This window comes from Prorops nasuta, unplaced genomic scaffold, assembly GCF_024137725.1.
Source record: "Prorops nasuta isolate Cenicafe-Biocafe unplaced genomic scaffold, Cenicafe_Pnas_1.2 PNAS00038, whole genome shotgun sequence".
Lineage (NCBI taxonomy): Eukaryota > Metazoa > Arthropoda > Insecta > Hymenoptera > Bethylidae > Prorops > Prorops nasuta.
The window spans coordinates 453,251-472,462 of record NW_027116835.1 but is presented as its reverse complement, the minus strand read 5'-3'; the positions used below and the strand labels follow the sequence as shown (position 1 = coordinate 472,462).

The 19,212-nt window shown below is 43.1% G+C and overlaps 1 protein-coding gene across 2 annotated transcripts in view; it reads right to left on the bottom strand.

Moving 5' to 3' along the window:
- Positions 1-19,212, bottom strand: part of Shrm (Shroom) — a 169,410-nt gene that overhangs the window by 68,428 nt on the left and 81,770 nt on the right. For both annotated transcript variants that reach the window (XM_066744240.1, XM_066744239.1), the window contains exons 2-6: positions 3,493-3,864; positions 2,327-2,636; positions 1,298-1,540; positions 1,073-1,227; positions 72-947 (exon numbers count right to left, since the gene is read on the bottom strand). In XM_066744240.1, the coding sequence (XP_066600337.1) occupies positions 72-947; positions 1,073-1,227; positions 1,298-1,540; positions 2,327-2,636; positions 3,493-3,830 (1,922 nt within the window). In that variant the 5' untranslated portion in view covers positions 3,831-3,864. The remainder of the gene's footprint in view (positions 1-71; positions 948-1,072; positions 1,228-1,297; positions 1,541-2,326; positions 2,637-3,492; positions 3,865-19,212) is intronic.

The window sequence follows — 19,212 nt, the reverse complement described above, 5'->3', positions numbered from 1 at the left end:
GTGAATAGAGTGCTCGAAAGACGATGAGGAATCACGTATAACTTCTTACTAGCTCCATGCGCCATTATTACCTGGTAATTTGTGTAATCTCCTGAGGTTGCGTGGTGCTAACTGGGTAAAGCTTTCGTTGAGTGCGTTCACGGTCCAGATACAAAACACTCTCCGAATGATGCCTCTGCGGTGTTTGCACTCTCGCGCTGTGGGCGATCAGTTGCTTGCTGCATTGAATCCCATTAACCTGGCTGACGTCGGACATGGATCCGTGCAGAGAGCTCCAGCTATCCGGATTCTGCTGATTCGCTGATCCGTTTTTATGTCTAGTGGGGCTCTGTGGCGGTGGTTGATTAATAGAACTATATTTCTCACTTTCAGTCCTTCCTGCATTCTCCCAATGTCGACTCTTATCGCACCTTTCAGCGATCGATTCGTCATCGATACTGGACTCTTGCCATTTACCCTCTCGAATCGCCATTTGACGAATATCACTGATCGAGTTGGAGTTATTGCAATGACCAATCACAGTCGGTAGGCTGGTTCTAGCTTGACCTTGCTTATTTCGATCGTTCATGGAAGCTTGCCATTTGTCAGGCCATTTATCACTGTGCCTTCCTTTGGACGTGGGAGATAACTCGACGGTACTAACATCGCTCATGGAGCCTTGCCACTTCTCATGGCAATTGTTGGGCTTCTGAACTAAAATACCATCATTTACACTACTGACGTCTGACAGTGAGCCATGATGCCACCTATCAGAAGCGCCTTGGCGAGTGGGCAAACCACTCGAAACGCTAACGTCTGACATTGAACCGTGCCATTTGAGCGTCTCGCTACTGGAAGCACTGCCACTAGACGTTGTTACCACGCTGTCTCTTCCTTCTCTCCCTGAGGATGTATCCTCCCAACTGGAGGTTGGTCTCTGGGCCACTGCTTCGCTGTCCCTCCTCAACCTATGGAAACAAATGATTTTATGAGTATAACTTTGTTCGCCCTTCAAATTGTACCCTCGCGGAAGAAGAAGAAAACTCTCCCCCTGTCAATCTGCTTATACAATTTATATATGGCTCATCATTACCTATCGAGAAAAGGTGTGTTTGTGGTAGAATCTACGCTAGATACGTAGCTGTGGTATCCTTCGGATTGTGCGTAGCTGGCCTGTTGAGAATGCTGTACCCTCGTATACTCTTCGAGGCCAGCTTGCGTTAACGTTGTTTCCCGATAAATGTCCACCTGAGAATAATCACAGTAAATTACATACTTTTGCGTATAGATCAGAGTTCAAGGCTATTTATACCATTACCTGAGGTACTTCTGGATCTTGATAACTTCTAACGTATGCTTCGAGATCGGCATGACTGAGGGTCTGGGCAGATTGTTGCTCCCTTTCAGGAGGCGAAGGTACGACGTATTCTGCATCACCCAAAGCTTTTCCCTCGCGATCCACGCGAGGCCATAATCTGGACTCCTCCTCGATACTGCTCCTATTGCGGCACTCGAAAGTCTCTGCCGGTATCTTTTCGCAACGCTCCATTACGGTTTTCAGCTGAAAATTCAAATGTTCAAAAAACCTTTTTCTCAAGTGTCGCTCGAAGCTATTGAACAAACTTTCGTGCATTCGATCATTTTTCAATCCTCCGATGATTTATCAGTCTTACGTTACCTATATAGTATAGCTACTATGAAACTTGTGCGTGTCGCTCTCGGGATTTGAATCTACGGAACCTATAGACTCATCGAACGAAACACTACGGGTTGGAATAACTTGACCTACTTAGGCGGATACGTCGGTAGCTCGAGTGGAGGAATTATATCATCGAGAGAAAGGTCTCTGCGGGTGCAAAGATTAATTGTTCAAGCTTTTGTAAGTATGACAGTCGAAATTTGTGCCCCAGAGGCTTCTGTAATCTCTTATATGCTCGGTCGCGATAAAAATTCCTTACGGCGCGGTACGTGTTCGAAACAACGCTTCGAGTCGTCGGGAGGATCAAAAATCATGCAGTCGATATATACATTTATAAGCTTGCGTGACGTTGCGTCGGTGAAAAATGAAAATTATTCCTCCTTTCGAACGAAACCTGGGTGACCGTACACTGCAGCTGACGCAGCGAATTCCATTGGTATACAACAATAAGTGATTTTTAAACAATTCCCCACTGATACAAACACTACGCGAATTCGTAGTTCTAAAAAAGTCTACGAGGTGTATACATATATTAATAGTGTACGCTCAAAAGGATATTTTTCTTGCACGATACAGCTATTTGTATATATAGAAATAAGAAATACATAATATATACATCCAAGTATACATGAATATATTTGAATTTACCTGTTGCGTGAAGGTAGGATTGGGCCTCTTGTTATGGGGTCTGGTGTACTGTGCTGGCTTCTCTTTCGGGTAATTCGTGTGATCGGTCCAGGACTTTGATCGGTGTGATCCGCTGTATCCCGAATTGTGAATGTCGTCTGGATGGCGTTCGGGTGCGCTAGGCCAGGATGGATACTTCTCGTGGCCAGGTCCGTAACAGACGTTCTTGAGGCTCGATGCATCGCGAACTGGTGGCGTCGGTGGTGGAGAAGCCTCGTCCCTTTCGTTGAGAGGGAGGCTGAAGCTGTCAAATCCAAAACTTTCGCTGTACCTAGAAAGAAAATCAGAAGGTATTAACAGTGCGGAAAATGATTGTTCAATTTCTTCGGGTCGATCTAATATAACAAAAAAAAAACGCCAATGGATTATCAAAGTGTGGCACAAGCGCGTACACCGCGCCGCGGTATATAAGAGGACACGATACGGTTTGCGTGGGAACAATTACGTATGGATGCCGGTAAGACTTGCGCGTTATTAGCAGTAAGCACGATGAATCAGTTATGATACGTTGTATTACCGACGACGGGGGCCAGCGTTCACATGGGATGTCATCGAACCACTTTATTACCAGGATGTGAGCTGTGCACATAACTTATGGAATAGTCAACGAGTTCAGCATAGCTGGAAGCGGTTAGTCGTGGATGTACATTGCTATATTACAACTATGCTTTCAAGCCTCTGGCATTGGCACGTCATAAAAGAAATGAACCCGGAAATAACGTTCCTCGATATATTCTATGCAATATGAAAAATAATATCACGGACTTGTTATGCTTCTTCGACCCTTCGACTATAAAGACACGCGACAAAAAGACAACCTGCACTTGTTTGCACACTCCTCCTTTGCTCGCTCACCTAACTTCTACCATCGCATCGCTTGTTTTGTATCATGCAGCTATATGTATAATACCTATATGAAGCTGCTGCACTCGTTTACTTATTAAAGACGATTTAACCACTAAATTCTCATTGGATGTATATACTTTTTTTTTCATTTAATATAATAGTTGTAGAGAAGATCGATCGAAAGTCGAAGATACCCGCTGATTTATTTGCGGTGAATATATATATATATACAGAAGATAAAGGAGAAAGAAGAGAGGAAATGGCATGATTTGGTTGCTTACCCGCTGTCGTTCTTATAGCCCGGAGTATTCTTTTTGTGACCCTCGTTGTAATTGGCAGCAGCGGGCTTATTGCAACTAGCGTCGTTGTTCTGCTCGTTCTCCGTTGACCTCCTGCCGTCGCTTTTGCGGCGATAATACTCGCCTGGTGCCATCGTTCGTGTCGTATTCTCTTTGAGGACATAGCCTTCCTCAGGATAGACAGAGCTTCCCTTGAAATTGGCAAGCTCGCTCCCGTGGCTATGGCTCGCGTATTTGTACGGACCCGACGGACAGGAAGGTGGTCCTGGTGCCTCATCCTGGACGCGATATCCTGGCGGCGACGGCTGCAGTTCCGTCATCGTGTGACAAACGTCCCCGCCATCCGGGATACACCTGAAAAAATATTCAAATTCCATATATTTCTATCTATCATCGTCGTAACTTGTACAAACCATTATTCATTTCCACATTAAGCATTAGCTTTTGCATTTGCGCGGTTACTATAGTACCGATGGTAGTATTCTCCGGGCTAATCCAAAATAATGATAGTAAAGGATATATATAATTAGGTTACCTCATCATTAACTGTACATATATGTATAAATTGCAATGCAACGGCCAATAAGTCACGGAGCTCGACCTACGATTGCAGAGATAGACTGACCTAGATTGGTTTACGTATGTGTCAGATTCCTTTCTCACTCGAACACAATCGACGTGGATGGGTGTATCGGAATTAAGATCGCGCTATCTAATAGTAGGATAAGGCGTACGGACGAAGAAGAAGATGTATATGTTCTCTATATCAAAGATGGCCTTTTTTCCATCCAAGTCTCATTGTTTATCCATCTGCCGGAATACTAATGATAGAATTGTCTGAAAATTGACAGAGATAAAGAGAAATAAATCTGATTGAGTCCTTTGCACGAGAAGTCGGTCACATTTAATTTTATTTTCACCGAAGGATTTTTAAGGAAAGTTGAGATGTGAGGGGTATAGCAATAAGGGATATGCATGCATGTTTTAAACGAATCGCGCTGGGTGCCGTTTGAGGAACGGTAAAACACACGTGCGTATATATATATATATATATATATATATGCACACGCGTGAGTGCGGATAGGGCCGAGCAGCAAAAAGCGAAGGAATCACCTGCCCTCGAGTTACCTCGAGTTTTGGATCCTCGCCTCTGGGTTCGACCGCGGGGTGGATGACCCTTGATCGTTGGAGCCCCGCGTAAAGCGGCGCGCGACGCGGGCTCGAGGGACAGCAGCGCGCATCGGCTTTACGTCTTACCAGAGTGGCCGCTATAAGCCCGAATCTTCGCGATTGCGATACTGACCGATTTAGCGCGCTCACGAAATTACCCTGACATATAACTTAGCATACTCGACAAACTCTCGTGAAACCTCCTTTAAATTTCAAATCCCCTCGATGCGATCCCTAATTGCTCCCTCATTTCCATAAGTCTTCTACAATAATTTACGTGGATCGAGAGTTAGTACACATAATTTCCATATAATTCCAGATAAAAAAAGTTTATACTCGATCAACATTAATTTCTTAAAGTGCAACGTTTTTCACTTGATGCCAAATGATCTTAAGGTCGACCCCCCTGGCGTGGTACTATGCTATTTTATGTGAATATCACGTTTTATACAATATGTATAAATGTGTGTGTGTGTGTGTGCAGACGAAGGGTGATGGTAATTCATGGGAAGAAAAAAATTGGAAAAAAAAGCATCTAGAAATAGGCCAGTAATTAAGATATTGTATAGAGTAAATAGGGAAGAAAGGAATTCCATGGTTGATCGCGATCTCGCTTGCATTATATGTATAGGGAAAGATGAAAAAAGTTTGAAGATTGATTACTCCAGGCAAATCCAAGCTCCAGCGCGACACACAAAGAGTTTCTCGAAGAGATTGGGCCACGCTGATCTTCCAAAAGGTTTCGCAAGGGCAACGTTTCGTAAGTATCTCGATTGCAGAGATTGATTTGCACAATAAACAAACAGGGTGAGAGGAGGGTATACGATTAAGATGAATTATAAATTCATGATAGAGAAGAGGGTGCGTTAAATTGGATTAGTAATGGTGGGCGTGACGGTTGGGTGTCGTAGAGTTTTGCATAATAGAAACAGGTCCGAGTAGTCGTCTGCAGTCGACGCATTTGCAAGAGAGCAAGAGAGCAGGAGCAGCAGCGAGTTATGGCCGCTGAGGAGTCAAGTGAGCGCGCCTGGCTCTGCATAATGACACGCGAGGAATTCCGCTATCCATAAGAATCACGTGACTAACGTGCCAGTTTTTATGCAGAGCCTCGCCTCTCCCATAAAATCTGTGTTAATGCGCTCAGCTGTTGATGAACGGCAATTGCTTAAAAATACAAACGCGGCGGCGATTCCCATCATTGTCATAGTGGGAGGAAAAATAGCGGATCCCCTTCTCGTCTCGCTTAATTATTACCAGTCGCATATGACTGCTGGTCATTCAGAGAAATATTTTTCTTTGTCCAGACGTTTCTTCGTGTCCGCACGTGTCTGCACGCAGTATCCTGCCGCGAGCTGCAATTCCAAACGTCGAAAAATCTTCGGTTTCCACAACACAACCACCAATTTTAAGTCCAAAAATTGCATTAGTAGAACGAGTCAGGATCGAATCTTGCCAACCCCCGAGCAAACTTTGCATTTGTAATTTGCTGCTTATCTCGTCATCACATCGGAGAATATCCTCGCACGAGCATTCTTTTCCAATGCTAAAATACGAAAAGATTAAATATATATATATGTACATTTACTTTCAAAAACAAAACACAAATGCTCGCTAGTCTCAGTGTTTAGGTATATAGACATAACTTTCTTTTGTATACATACATAATGGTAGCTCGCAACTTGAGTTTCATTCATAAAGTAAATGAATGCTTTCGGACCTTCGCCTTTTCCTATATATAGGTATATATGTATACGAGTTACGTCGCGGTAGCGTTTTAATGTGTCAAGTAACGCGTCGCATCGAGGCGTGTAACGCATAGGTACCTGCAGCAAGAGCACACATGCGTGACCCCAAGTGTGCATTTTTGCAGAATTACGCGTTTTGCGCACTCTGCCAGCCGCAGTCCACGCGCACCTAAATCATGAATTTTAATTGCCAGGCAAGAGTAGCCTCAGTTTCTCTGTAATAAATTTGCTAGAATTCATATCCGACATAGGTATACGTGGAACGTACCGTTTATATAGGCTTATTATGGGGGATTAAACAACCCCATGTTTTTCGGTTCGCTTATACGGTAGTATTTTTACTTGGAAACGAGTAGTTTGCAGGCAAGCAGTTGAGAGGCTGGGGGAACTCCTGTCGCGTTATTTATTATCTATATAAATCTCGTGGGGCCAATTAATTTAATGAAGAGAGTATGATGAGTGATTTGATGAAACGCATTGAAATGTTTCTGGTTTGTCTGCGAGGGATTTAGCATGGGCTCGAGAAAAGAGGGTAGTACGGTTACGGCGAGTTTGGGCAGCGGAATTGCATCGATTAATAATGGAGGTAGAAACTGGTCGAAGGTATATAGACTTTGCGGAGGAAGCCTGGCGGTCTTCGGAATTGCTCGTATGCGAGTAACCAGTCAATGAACTCGGTGTGCGCATTAATTACGTGACGTAATGTGTTTCCTCGCGGCGAAGTAACCTTGACTCATGGGATAGGAAGAGAGAGAGAGAGAGAGGGGGGGGGGGGTCATGCACGCACAAGCTCCAACTCCAAATTTCTAAGGCTCACCAGGGGTGTTGCATTTAAATATGCAGCCTTTACTTCCATTTTTTCCATCTCTTTTTTTACATTCGTATTATAACACACGCCAACTCGACAAAATACATTGGTTAAATTCTCGTTTCAACGCTTGCCCCGACATCTTTCAAGCCCTTTTCACGTAATATATATATATATATATATATATATATATACCTATACCTCTCTTTCTATTTTTAACGGAACAGCTGTCTATACGGTTGATCTTTGACAACCCTGAGATATCGATAATTCTCTTCTACATTGCAAGATCGATATAATCGTGGCAATGTTGCTCTTCAATGCCACGTGCATCACAGAGCCTGTAACGATTGACACGACGGATCGGACGAGAAAGCGTTTGCGATAATAATTCATATCGGTTGTACGGACCATATGTTAATACCCTTATGATGAATCGACGAGAAACTTCTCGGTCGTGTTTACAATCTTGTTTAGAATCAAAGCTGATCGGTACGATAGACTGGCACTTGGCAAAGAATGCAGAGAAATGTCCCGTTAAACGGCTCGTCTACAGTACATAAATACTATGTGTATTCACAATATGCAGCCAGAGGCGGCCGAAGCATTGGGTATCACGCATTGGGCAATGGGCAGAGCGAGTAGCGTCTCGCGCGCGAGCATCGGCCAAGATCGAATAGAAGCTAGCGAGCGGGGGATGTGGCAGAAGGAATGAAATTCACCGCACGCGCATCACGACGCTCACGTTTCGAATCAAAGCCTATATCTAGAAGGAAGCTTTTTTAATTGACCAGTCACGCAAGATTAAATAACACCGATCAAACCTGTCAGCTTTATTTCCAGACTTTCTTCCATTATTCTATGCCTATAGTATATTGGGCTAAAACTCCCTTCCTTCCAAAATCCTATTAAAATCTCTGCAAAAAGGTGTAGGTATAATCATAATCGGGGAGATGAATATTTCACGAAAGAGAGAGCAATCGAGACCTTTACTGCTCCTCATATTTATATGTAGAAAAATTGAAAACGAATAAGAACCAGTGAGATTTATGTCGCACAATAGTGCAGAAGCAGGGTACGAGGTATATATACTATACACGATGTAACCATGCATGCACTCTTTCGAAGCAATATCGGGACGATGAAAAGAGTGTATATAAGAAAGAGAGAGGGAAGCAATAAGGGGCATGCAGTAGAGATGGAGGTGTCGATAAGACGACTGGTGGTAAGTATATAGGGGACGGGAGGGATAAGAGGAGCAAGAGGCTCGCTCGTAGAAGAGAACGAATGATATGGTCGAAATCGCGGCGGGCTTGGCGCGTGCGGACGCGCGACTTGCAATTTTTTTTCAACCTCCAGAATGATGATCCCGCTGAGAGGAGAAGAGTTTCGCGTTGGCGGTGGGCTCCGTTTAACACACACACACACACACACACACACACTCCGCTACTTCACGGTCTCGCTTGTCCCGTCGTGTTCCTCCGTACCGTCGTTTCTCGTGTCGCGTCGTCGTGCCGCGTCGTGCCGTGCCGTGCTTGTCGACCCGTCTGCGCGGGTCCTCTTTCCACCGTGCCATCTTCCTTTTCAGCGGTAGTCTCCTCCAGCCTAGCTGGCAAATGCACCATGCACCGCTGCGCACGTCAGAGGACTCTCTCGCGCTTTCAGAGCCGCTATCCCAGTGGCGTAACTCATCATATATCCTAAAAAAATTAAATCGGAAAACCTTGGAACCATTAACGCGCGTATACGGCTGCAGCACCAAGGACAAAGGCTATGGAGAATATTTTAAGAAGCTCCATCGTGTATTCCCGGAAATAAGCGTGAAAAATATACACGCTCCTCGCGTCAATTATAGAAACGAATGTTTGCGTCATGCAATGATTATCGTACGTCCTTCATGGACTATGCATTTATTGGGGCAGGGAAGAACGAAGAGAATATATTTTACAGCGCAAATGATATTTGAAAGCGCGGTATATCCTCTAACATGAAATAAAAATGGATAGAGGGATTGTGGGAGAAGATTGAGAAAGAAGAATTTGACGGTTATAGTTACGAGATGTCGTGTAGTGGGGTGAGGCGATAGGTATGGATTTAGCGTTGCGCGACGTTCGATAGCGGCATCATCGTAGTTGAAATTGCTGAAAGTGCAATTGTCCAAGACCATGGGTGTTGTCGTTGTTGTTACAAAGCTACGTATTGACTTGGCGATAATTAGTTGCGTCGGTGGAACGCGGGGCCGAAGGTGGCTGCTGGCGGGCCTGGGCCCATTGCATGCGGTGAGCGACACCAAGCCAAACGGGACATTAGCGATTCTCGCGGCAGAAATTAATAGCGCATTCTATCAGCGGATCAGGAAACGTTCCTTTCCTCCTAGCTGCTACGGCCAAGACATACCGGTAGTGTCGACTGTTATTAACTGCCCCTTTTGTACCAACGACAATCCCAATGCTACCACGTTCTCACATTTATTTCCAACTAAGCTTAACTCCCGCATATTTACCCTTTGTAAAATTCTAACTGATTTTTCCAAAATCAACTGCTCTTTAAATCAAATCTGTCATCGTAAATATTATTTATACTGCTCGTAATCTATGGATGCACCGGTGAAAAAATTTATTCTAATCTTATTTGCGCTTCGTCCGCTACAGTAATCCGCTAAAGCATAATAGTTGCAGATTCTATATATATATATATATATATATATATATATATATACTAATATTATCTCGGATCCCTAAACTGCTGTTGTTAGAAAGAGCTTTAATGAATTCTGTACACAATACCGAGTCGAATGACGAACAGCCAATTTTTAAAGTAGATTTTCATAATTAACATGTATACATGCGTATACACCAAGCAATTTTATATAATTTTTTGGATTGAAATATTAATTTAGTTAAGGACGCCACTGAGCGTAGACGTACGTGTTCTGAGGAAAATACATTCTCTCTCGCTGCGGCTTGACTCGCAGCCTAGACGTACGGTGCATCATCGTACATACATAGAGGGTCTCAAAGACCTGGCAAAAGAGTTCTGTAACAAATTTGCCGTCTGCTTGTGTCAGAAGCAGAGAGATTCAGCCGCTTATATAACGTTTGTACTGCTGTACTTTGAAGGGGGAAAAAAGTTAGCAGCGCTCTCTTAGTAGGAAGAAGGAGCAGGCGCGCCAGTACTGTGCGTAAAACTGACCAGGCTACTTTTGTTCATCGACAAGTTTTACTTGGAGATGATAGCGAGTGGTTGGACGTAACCGGAGCGCGGCGGCCAAGGATAATGTAAAATACTGAGAGAGAGAGAGAGAGGAAGAAAGTTAACTGTGATTAAAGACATTAAAAAGCAATTATAAGTCAGCTTGAGAGTTGGTATACCTACAGGTATAATTTAAAGTCTAATCTTATTAAGGGGATCGCGGAGCTACCATTTGGCGCTACTGATTTAATATTTGCATAGATCATAGATTACGCTCGATGACACACAAGTGTGTCTCGGCTGGCCGTCGTACTGTGCGCCTATAGCTTATTGCGCGGCTCCATGATTTTCTTTCATCCGATGAATTTGACGCATTGCCGCGGGCCTTTTTGCCTCTCACGTTTCTCAAGCTAGTCTACTGCAACAGTAGGCCAACTTCGTTCAAGTACGAAGGATTATCATAAAGATATTAGTCGGCTGAACTGTTATGAAAACACGTGTCGTACTTGTTAAAACAGTTACTGCCTCGTTCGATAATCTCTGATATACTTATGTCAATCATTTTATTTTATATAATTTTATAGGAGCGACGCGTGCACTTTCGTAAGCGCGCGCGGCGACTATCATCGAGGACTGGGCCATAATTTCATGGAGATGATTTCAACTCAATTCCCTCTTTTGCTTCCATCTATCGTCCGATCAGACCAGATTAGCATAACCAAATGCGTTGCTCCGCTGGAGAGGCCAGTTTCGTCCTAGAAAATCTCTTCAAAAGCGATCGAATAATCAGGTTATTGCAGCTTTCCCCGCAATTTTTCTTTATTTTTAACCGTCCGCGATAAGGTCGCATCTAGGATAGGAGATCGAATCAACTGGGTGCAATAATAACTCGCGCAAAGAGGCTATGAAATTACTTTGCTTATGGTGACGATAAACTGCTGCCGACAAGGGGACGCTATAGTCGTGAGACCCTTTTCCTACAACTTTCTCGATTCTCCTATACATATATATGATTTTCTAGCAGCGAAGCACCAGAGGTAAACGTCGTGTGCAGTCAAGTTGTCACGAGTGATTCTTCTCGAAAAGGCGCAAAATATTATAAAGCTGATTAAATTTCTAGATAAAGTTTCACATCTTAAAGTTATGTACAGCCTCTGTATTTGTAATCTATAGTGTGCACCATGTGCAGCGATCGTGCTGGGTATAAATCTACTAGCGAAGCTTTGGTCGAAAGTGAAAGAGATAATTGAATAAGGACAATGAATGCTTTAATCGGGATAAGACAGACAGGGGGACCCTGATGAGCAATGTGTAGGGGAAACTGCTTTTCTCACGTTTATTAGTTTTAAGGAAAAGGGGAGCCGAAAAATACTCCATCATTCAGGATAGTTGGGCGAGGCTAACATTGCCAAAAAATAAAAGAAAAGAAAAGAAAAGAAAAAAAAAGAACTGCGCGACAAGGCATGGGTGCAGTATCTAGCTTGTTAAAGAAACCAATGTCCATGGCTAAGAAGAAGCAGCGAGTCGCGCTGTAATTGATATTACAACCGAGAGTTATTCGATGAGGCATTCGAGGGAAAGAATGAGAAAGAAAAGATGTACGAGTTGTGTAGGGGGAGATGCAGAAGAAGAAGGAGACAAATTGGCGAAATACGAGGAACCGTGTGGATCCTTGGATCGTAATTTTCTTCGTCTCGATCCAGAACCGTGTTGTCGTTGCTGTTGTCGATGGTTCTCGAAAGCTGGGCCCATAGCTCCAATTCGCCCCAGTACTATATATAGACTACAGTGATGGCCGGCCGACGTTGCAGGTTTACGCGCGAAGCATCAAGCCCGATCGAAATGTATACGAGGGGCGTACTACGATTAACGTTTACTTATACTTTCACGCGAAAACCCCCGGAAGAAAAGGTGTATATACGGTCCATACGACAGATCTTCTCAAAGGAATCGCTAATGCCTATATAGCTCCAGACCGATTTCTCTCTGCAGTGAATCGTTAAGCTCCAAAGAAACGGCCATTAATTATGAATTCCTCCTGCGAGCGTGAATGTTAATTCGACCTGAGATAGCTCGGCTAATCTCTGATTTCAAGACTGATCAGTCTGAGAATTAAGGAGAGGGATCTTATCGAAGGATTTCTCGTGCAAAACTGCAGAATATTCTAGCTCCCATAGCGAGAGACGCCATCGACCAAGAATCTGATTTAATTCCCATCGTGACTCATGTCAAGTTAAACACTATCTTACTCGCTTTTCTCAATCATACGGAAGTGCAGGTAGCTCCTCCGAGTAGCTTGTGGGAGCTGCGAAACTTTGTTCGATTTATGATTGCCTATTGGGAGGATCTATGATAATTATCGGAATACTAATCGCTACCATCAAGCTTATAACCATACTGGATTACATTTCTCCTCTTGGCATAGGTGCAAATTCATCGATACTAACTGCCTCGAACATATACGAGCTAGCGCATAAAAATTCTTTGAAATATACACCGGCTCCAGTGCAGTTAGACACTTGTACGAGTTTAACCTACTGTCTTTAATTATATATATATATATATATATATATATATTCGTTATACGACTTGGCCTATAGTCCGATCGTGCTACGATCGGAATATTCAATAGAGATGCTGCTCGCTAACGGTAGGAAGGTGTCTTTAATCGAGCGTTTAAGAGAAGAGAGAAGAAAAACTAAACAAGCTCCAGAGTTTATATTTGATCGATCTACGAGGCGATAAATCCATTGTGTTTCTTTGATTCGTTCCTCTAATCGTCATCGGTACATCGACCCTCTTCATATTCATCGAACCGAATACTCCAACTATCGTTGTGCCACTCCTTGACATTTTCTAATATTCTCTCGGGATCAGGAATGCCATCCGATGCCCAATCGAGAAATCTGATGCAGTTCACTTGAAATCAAATCATTCCAACATACAGTAGGTTCTGCCTTGGAGAATTATCTATACGATATAATCATGATATACGTCCGATCTCGTTCATTAAACGATCGATGTCTCAGATACGTCTATCCTTTTACAACTTTCAAAGTATTTCTATCAAGCGCGTAATTCTAATCATCGTATTAACTGTTACTCTGACAAATCCCTTTCTCCTCTTAAAATAGTCCTTTACTAATGTACACAAATGTATTCTAACGGACCACTCGATTAATCTAATCTATTACATAGTTAAATTAATAATTTAAATGAGACAATTGGGTAAGCATTTATTATGGCGTTAAAGCCTGCAACGTATTTAATGGAAGAGTACAATTGGGTTCGACAAATATCATTAAACTTTTGAACTATATATATATATATATATAGGTAACACGAATGAATGTGATAAAAGAGATATAAAAGCATCGTGGATACAAGAAACTATATAGCCACGAGGTAAAGGGAGTTCTGATGATTCTCCCGTGGGGCTTATCCTGAAGTTTGCAAAGTACACGAGTATAGGGAGGAAATAAGAAAGTGAGGAAAAAAAGAAAGGGGGGAGGAGGAGGAGGAAAGAATCAGCAAATACACGTAACTGGCAAAGGTATACGATGCGCCTGTGCGTAGTACTCGAGGATTTCCTGGAGTAACGGCCCGAATGCACTCTCTTCCTGCTCGACCATGCCGATAAACCTGAAAAGAATCGAACGATTATCGAGTCGACGAATCAGTATTGCCGTTTTATCCGGCGCGCACCACTTTGCACCGTGCAACGCGTGCCTTGCATAAATGCGTACACGCATTACACGGATTATCGAACCTCTCTTCATTATCAAGAGGAGAGTAAACTTGCGAGAGGAACTCTCTCGATAAAAGCAGCCCAACAAAGTCTGTGCGATAATACTCTCGCTTGTTCGTTCCTTTTATTCAATGAAACTGATAAATAAATTCTCTCCAATTAGCAGAATTACGTGTTCATGGGAATCAATTCATTCTCGTATAATTTCACAACCATTAATCCTATAAACTTTATTCATATACCATATATGCACCGATGTGTAGACATTTTGAAATTGGGTCAATCCATCGAATTCAGAAGATCGTCTCTGTATAATGGTTCATGATTATCAACATTGCATGCATTATTCTGCATTATCTATACATGATTAATGAATTTTGAGGTATGCAAAATTAATCAACAAAAGAGTCGGAGAATTCTCTATAGTATACAGAATATTATATTAACAAAAGGGTGTGACATGCGCAAACTTTTCGCATAATTAATAAGGCTATTATTATAAATGAAAATCTGTGACAAGATAATTGTATCGATAAAAGGGCAAAGTGTGCAATCTTATCGCGCGCACGCAGCTCTGGTATAGTATACCTATTGAAGAAATTTCTATCACAACAGCAAGAAAGACAGGGATACCAATAAGCGAGAAGGTCAATTGGTGCCTCTGCAGTTCTCGCAAGTAAAAAAGGCATAAATCATTTAATTTGTCGAAAAACACATTGATATGCTGATTTTTATTGATTTTCCGAATGTTAGGAAATAACGGTTGCGCGAGGGATTTCTTTTCTCGTTAACATTTCTGGGCTGAAAAAAAAATAATGATAGATGTTACCGTTGACTGAAACTCATCAAAGAGTTAATCAATCAGCGTAGGGAGGAGCAATTTTATTGGAATGGCGCATATATACATTGGTGCCGATTTGAGCTCAAGTTCAAAAGACGATGGGATGAAGAAAGCCGGTGTTTATATGCGGTAAGCGCGCTAACCCGTTACGAGAACAATATGATTACGTGGTAGGAGCTGGGTTGTGCGTGTAGGCTACAATCAAGCGATCTAGCTATGGAATCATCATCTCACGAGGAATGATCGAGAGTAAAGCACATTGATTAATTAACGCGGATAATAATAAGACACCTATATCTTAGCCGCATATGTATACATGCATCGAGGAGATGACGTTTGACTTCTTCTCCGGAAATCAATAGAAAACGCTCGCTTCACCCCCACTTATCAATTTCTCCCCATAAATACTCAACTTTTATTCAAACCTCTTCTCTTCCATCCAATTATCAGCAGATCTTTTTTTTTTAGCAAATAGTTATGTACTTTTCCACGAAGCAATAGTATAGGTATATCTCGTGCATAATTAAAGCGAACATATTTTTGTTCTACTGCCAGTACGCGAAAGCGACCTCGCTGACATCCGTTTTCCGGTGGAAGAATTATAATCGCATGAGGCATTAGAAGAGGATCCTCCGTGACGAAATTAAACGTGACTGAAATAACGCACACAATGCATAGTATGTACGTAGGAAATCTCTTTACGACGTTTGGAGATTGAGCCAGTGCGAATCGCTACTGCTCCATACGCTACGTCCGAGAGTTATTGTTTAAAAAGCGCATACACCCAATGCGCGAGATGCCGATATATATGCCTATATATACTAAAGCAAACAAGTGCCACCGCGGTGAAACTTCCGGTTCTTTTATAGTCAGCTAAGAAACTCTTGTAACACGTAAAACCAGTCGAAGTCTGATGTGAACAGAAATCTTTGCTTGGACTTATATGATTGATAATAATGATCTAACATGTCGGAATTCTAATTTAGTATGCAAATAAAGTTTCGCCTGTGTGATTCGACGGAGAAGATTTATTCTACCTATATTCAAGCGGTAAAGAAAGCTAACATCTTTTAAACGTCGAGTAATTAATACATTTTGGCCAGCTTTCTCATCGCGCATACAAATGCCTCCCGTTATTTCAACTGGAATATTTCTATAGAAAATTGATAAATAAGGGACTCGATTACACACACACACACACACACATTTATAGCGGGGAGAAAAGGAGATAAATAATTTGCAACTGGAGGATATCATACTTATATAGGCGGTACATATTTGCGTGTTTTCTGGTAGCACAAGTATTTCGCTTGCAAATTTCACCGAGTAGCAATTAATATAACGCGTGCATTGAAAGCATTCCGCAGACCTGACCGGACGTTTACCACCGAGCGAACGGAGTTTGTCGGTTGGAGCGTGAGACTTCCGGTGGCGCGAAGCCAGCTTAGCGGCGCGTGTCCGCCGCAATGTCGCGATTACCTGATTCTTGTAATGCGAGTGACAGAAATTTATCTATCAAATAATTCTTCCGCACACAGCATGTGTACACATGTACCTATGTGTATATATATATATATATATATATATATATAAGTGTATTTGACACTATTATCTCTTGGAAACTTCAATAGCAGCACACACTTATACATATATATTTGAAGATGGATCATCTCGAGTCATTGATTAATTAAGTTGGAGAGGAAGGACAGCGAGGTTTTTCTATCGGTTGACAGGGACATGTCGCGGAGGGAGCAACTGATGGGGGAAGGTACGAGGGGTGCCTCAATCATCGACGAGAGCGGTCTTTCGCGCATCGAGGCGGAAAGAAACGAAGAAAGGACGAAAGTGGGCAAGATTTCATCGCGTTCTACGATAATTGGAGTGGCGTCCGTGGATTCCGCGTAGGAATCCGTCGCGCTGTACCGCGACTCATCTTTGGCATGCCAGACGGTCCTGGAGAACGATAAAATATTTTACAGTCGGCGGACAGAAAACGTCAGAAATCCTATAAATAGTAGGGTTCTACCGGCGATCCCATATCGAAGTCTCAGGGACACGCGGCGGCAATAAGGTACGCGCGCGCGCTCGCTCGCTCTCGAAGGCTGCTGCTCGACGCTGCCATGGTAATAAGCGAGTCTCGAGCCGATCGAAGCGGTTCGCTTCTCGGTGGAGTAGTGAAGCGGTGGAGGAGCGAAAGACCCCCTCTTCTCTCCACTCGAACTCTCACAGTTCTTTCCTTCGCTTCGAGGTCTCTCTCTCTCTCTCCCTACGCTCTACGCCCTGCACGTACCCTACGTCCCTCTCCGATGAGGGAGAGAGTTGGAGCGAGCTGGATGCGCAACGTACACCAACGGACCGATGGACGCCCGAGACGCCCAGCCACCTCGCCATGCCGACATGGACAGCGCAGCGGACCTCGCATGACCGGAGAGAGAACCGGTCCGTAGCGACCGAGACTTCTTCATTCCCATTGGCGTAGAACCTTCGAGCGTGGGTGCTATCCTCTTTGCATACCTCTCTGTGTGCATTCTGCACGCCTATAAATCCAACCGAATCATTCAACGATCCTCGAAAAATCTCAAAAAATTCATTTATTTCGTCAATCGCCCATCATCGTAATCGCGCACGCGTTCTGTGCTGCTTGAATTTATGATTTATACAAACTGTACAATTGCAAATAGCTTGCAAAATGTACCATAAATTGATTCGAGTCGAAGCAAATCAGCTTCATATATCATTGAAAGGAACTTGCATATTATATATATATATATATATATATATGTATACATATATGCACGGCTACTAAAATTTGTGTCGTAGCTCCGTTTTGCTATAATACTTGCATAGACGCGTTTGAATGAATTTTCAGGGCATTGGCGTAGATATTAAGAATATATAAAGAGGGAGGAAAAGAGAGGAGAATCGGCGAAACGATTTCTGACCGTTCGTTTACGACTCTATCCGAACGCTATGTGCGAGTATATAGCTATCTCGGCACAGACTGCGCAGCTCCTCTGCAGGGTATTCCATCGAGGTAAAAAGGCAGTAGTAACGGCCGGTATTCCTGGCGCACATATATTGCTGTACTTGCTTTCGCTCGATAGGAAAAGCACGGTTCATTTGAATTCCTCGCTCAAGTCGATTTACCGATTGATGCGCATAGTGCAATTGGAATACTGCGGGAGGTTGGCTCGATATGGAAGTTGTCGATGGCAATATGTAGAAAACACTGTTTCATGCAAATCAAAGGAAGAAATTCCTATATAGAGGTTTGCTTATGGTGGCGAATTGCTCTTCTTGCGAACTGCTTCCCTAATTAATAGCGTTCATCTCTCTTACCGGGAATTGCGAAACTGTCGAGGAAAGCGTATATACCTATATGTCAGGGCAGCAAAAACTCTTTGAGTTACTCGAGCATGGCGAAATAGTCGAGTGAGGGACAGAGAGGGAAAAAATGGAGAGTTAATTAGGGAAAAAATCATTTTCAACTCGCACACTTTTAATTTCACCAGAGCAGAGTTGGATTAATGTGTATTAATGAGGTATTCCGTTGAAATATGATGATTATAGCGAGAGAGTGCAATGAAATTGATTCTAATGACTTTCCTCGTAAAGTTTCATTTTACATTAGCCATTCTCATTTTGTCGATGCACTGGAAAGTCCTTAGAATCCAGTTGAGCAATGACGAAGCCACGTCGACGAGTTAATTGCAGGAGTGAGTCAGCAGCGTTAGTTGCACGGCCTTTCCGTCACTTTAATTTTTCACTCGAGTTTGCGCCGCGCGGTTTCTCCACTGAAAATTTCTGATGCCGGGGACGTACTATATCTCTCCTGCTTGTAGAGAGAGAGAGAGAGAGAGAGAGAGAGAGTATATAGTATATATTATAGGACGGAGCGGGGATTCTTTTCAAGTAAAGATTATGGTAGGTGGTCGATGCGCGGATTACGCAGGATTATGGGGATCCTTGAAGAGACGCGAAATGCGAGATGCACTTTCCTCGAGGAATAAGTTGTGCGCGTGTAACGCTTGTGTAATTACGCATGTATAGGTGAGTCGAGCGAATGTACGTACGGACTAAGGTGGTCCTCGCATATTCTATATAGATTTTGGCTTCGAAGAGCGTGGGTGCAGAGCAGCGCGCGCTGATGCGATGGAACCAGCCAGACAGCCAGCCACCCAGTACAGCTCCGCGGTGC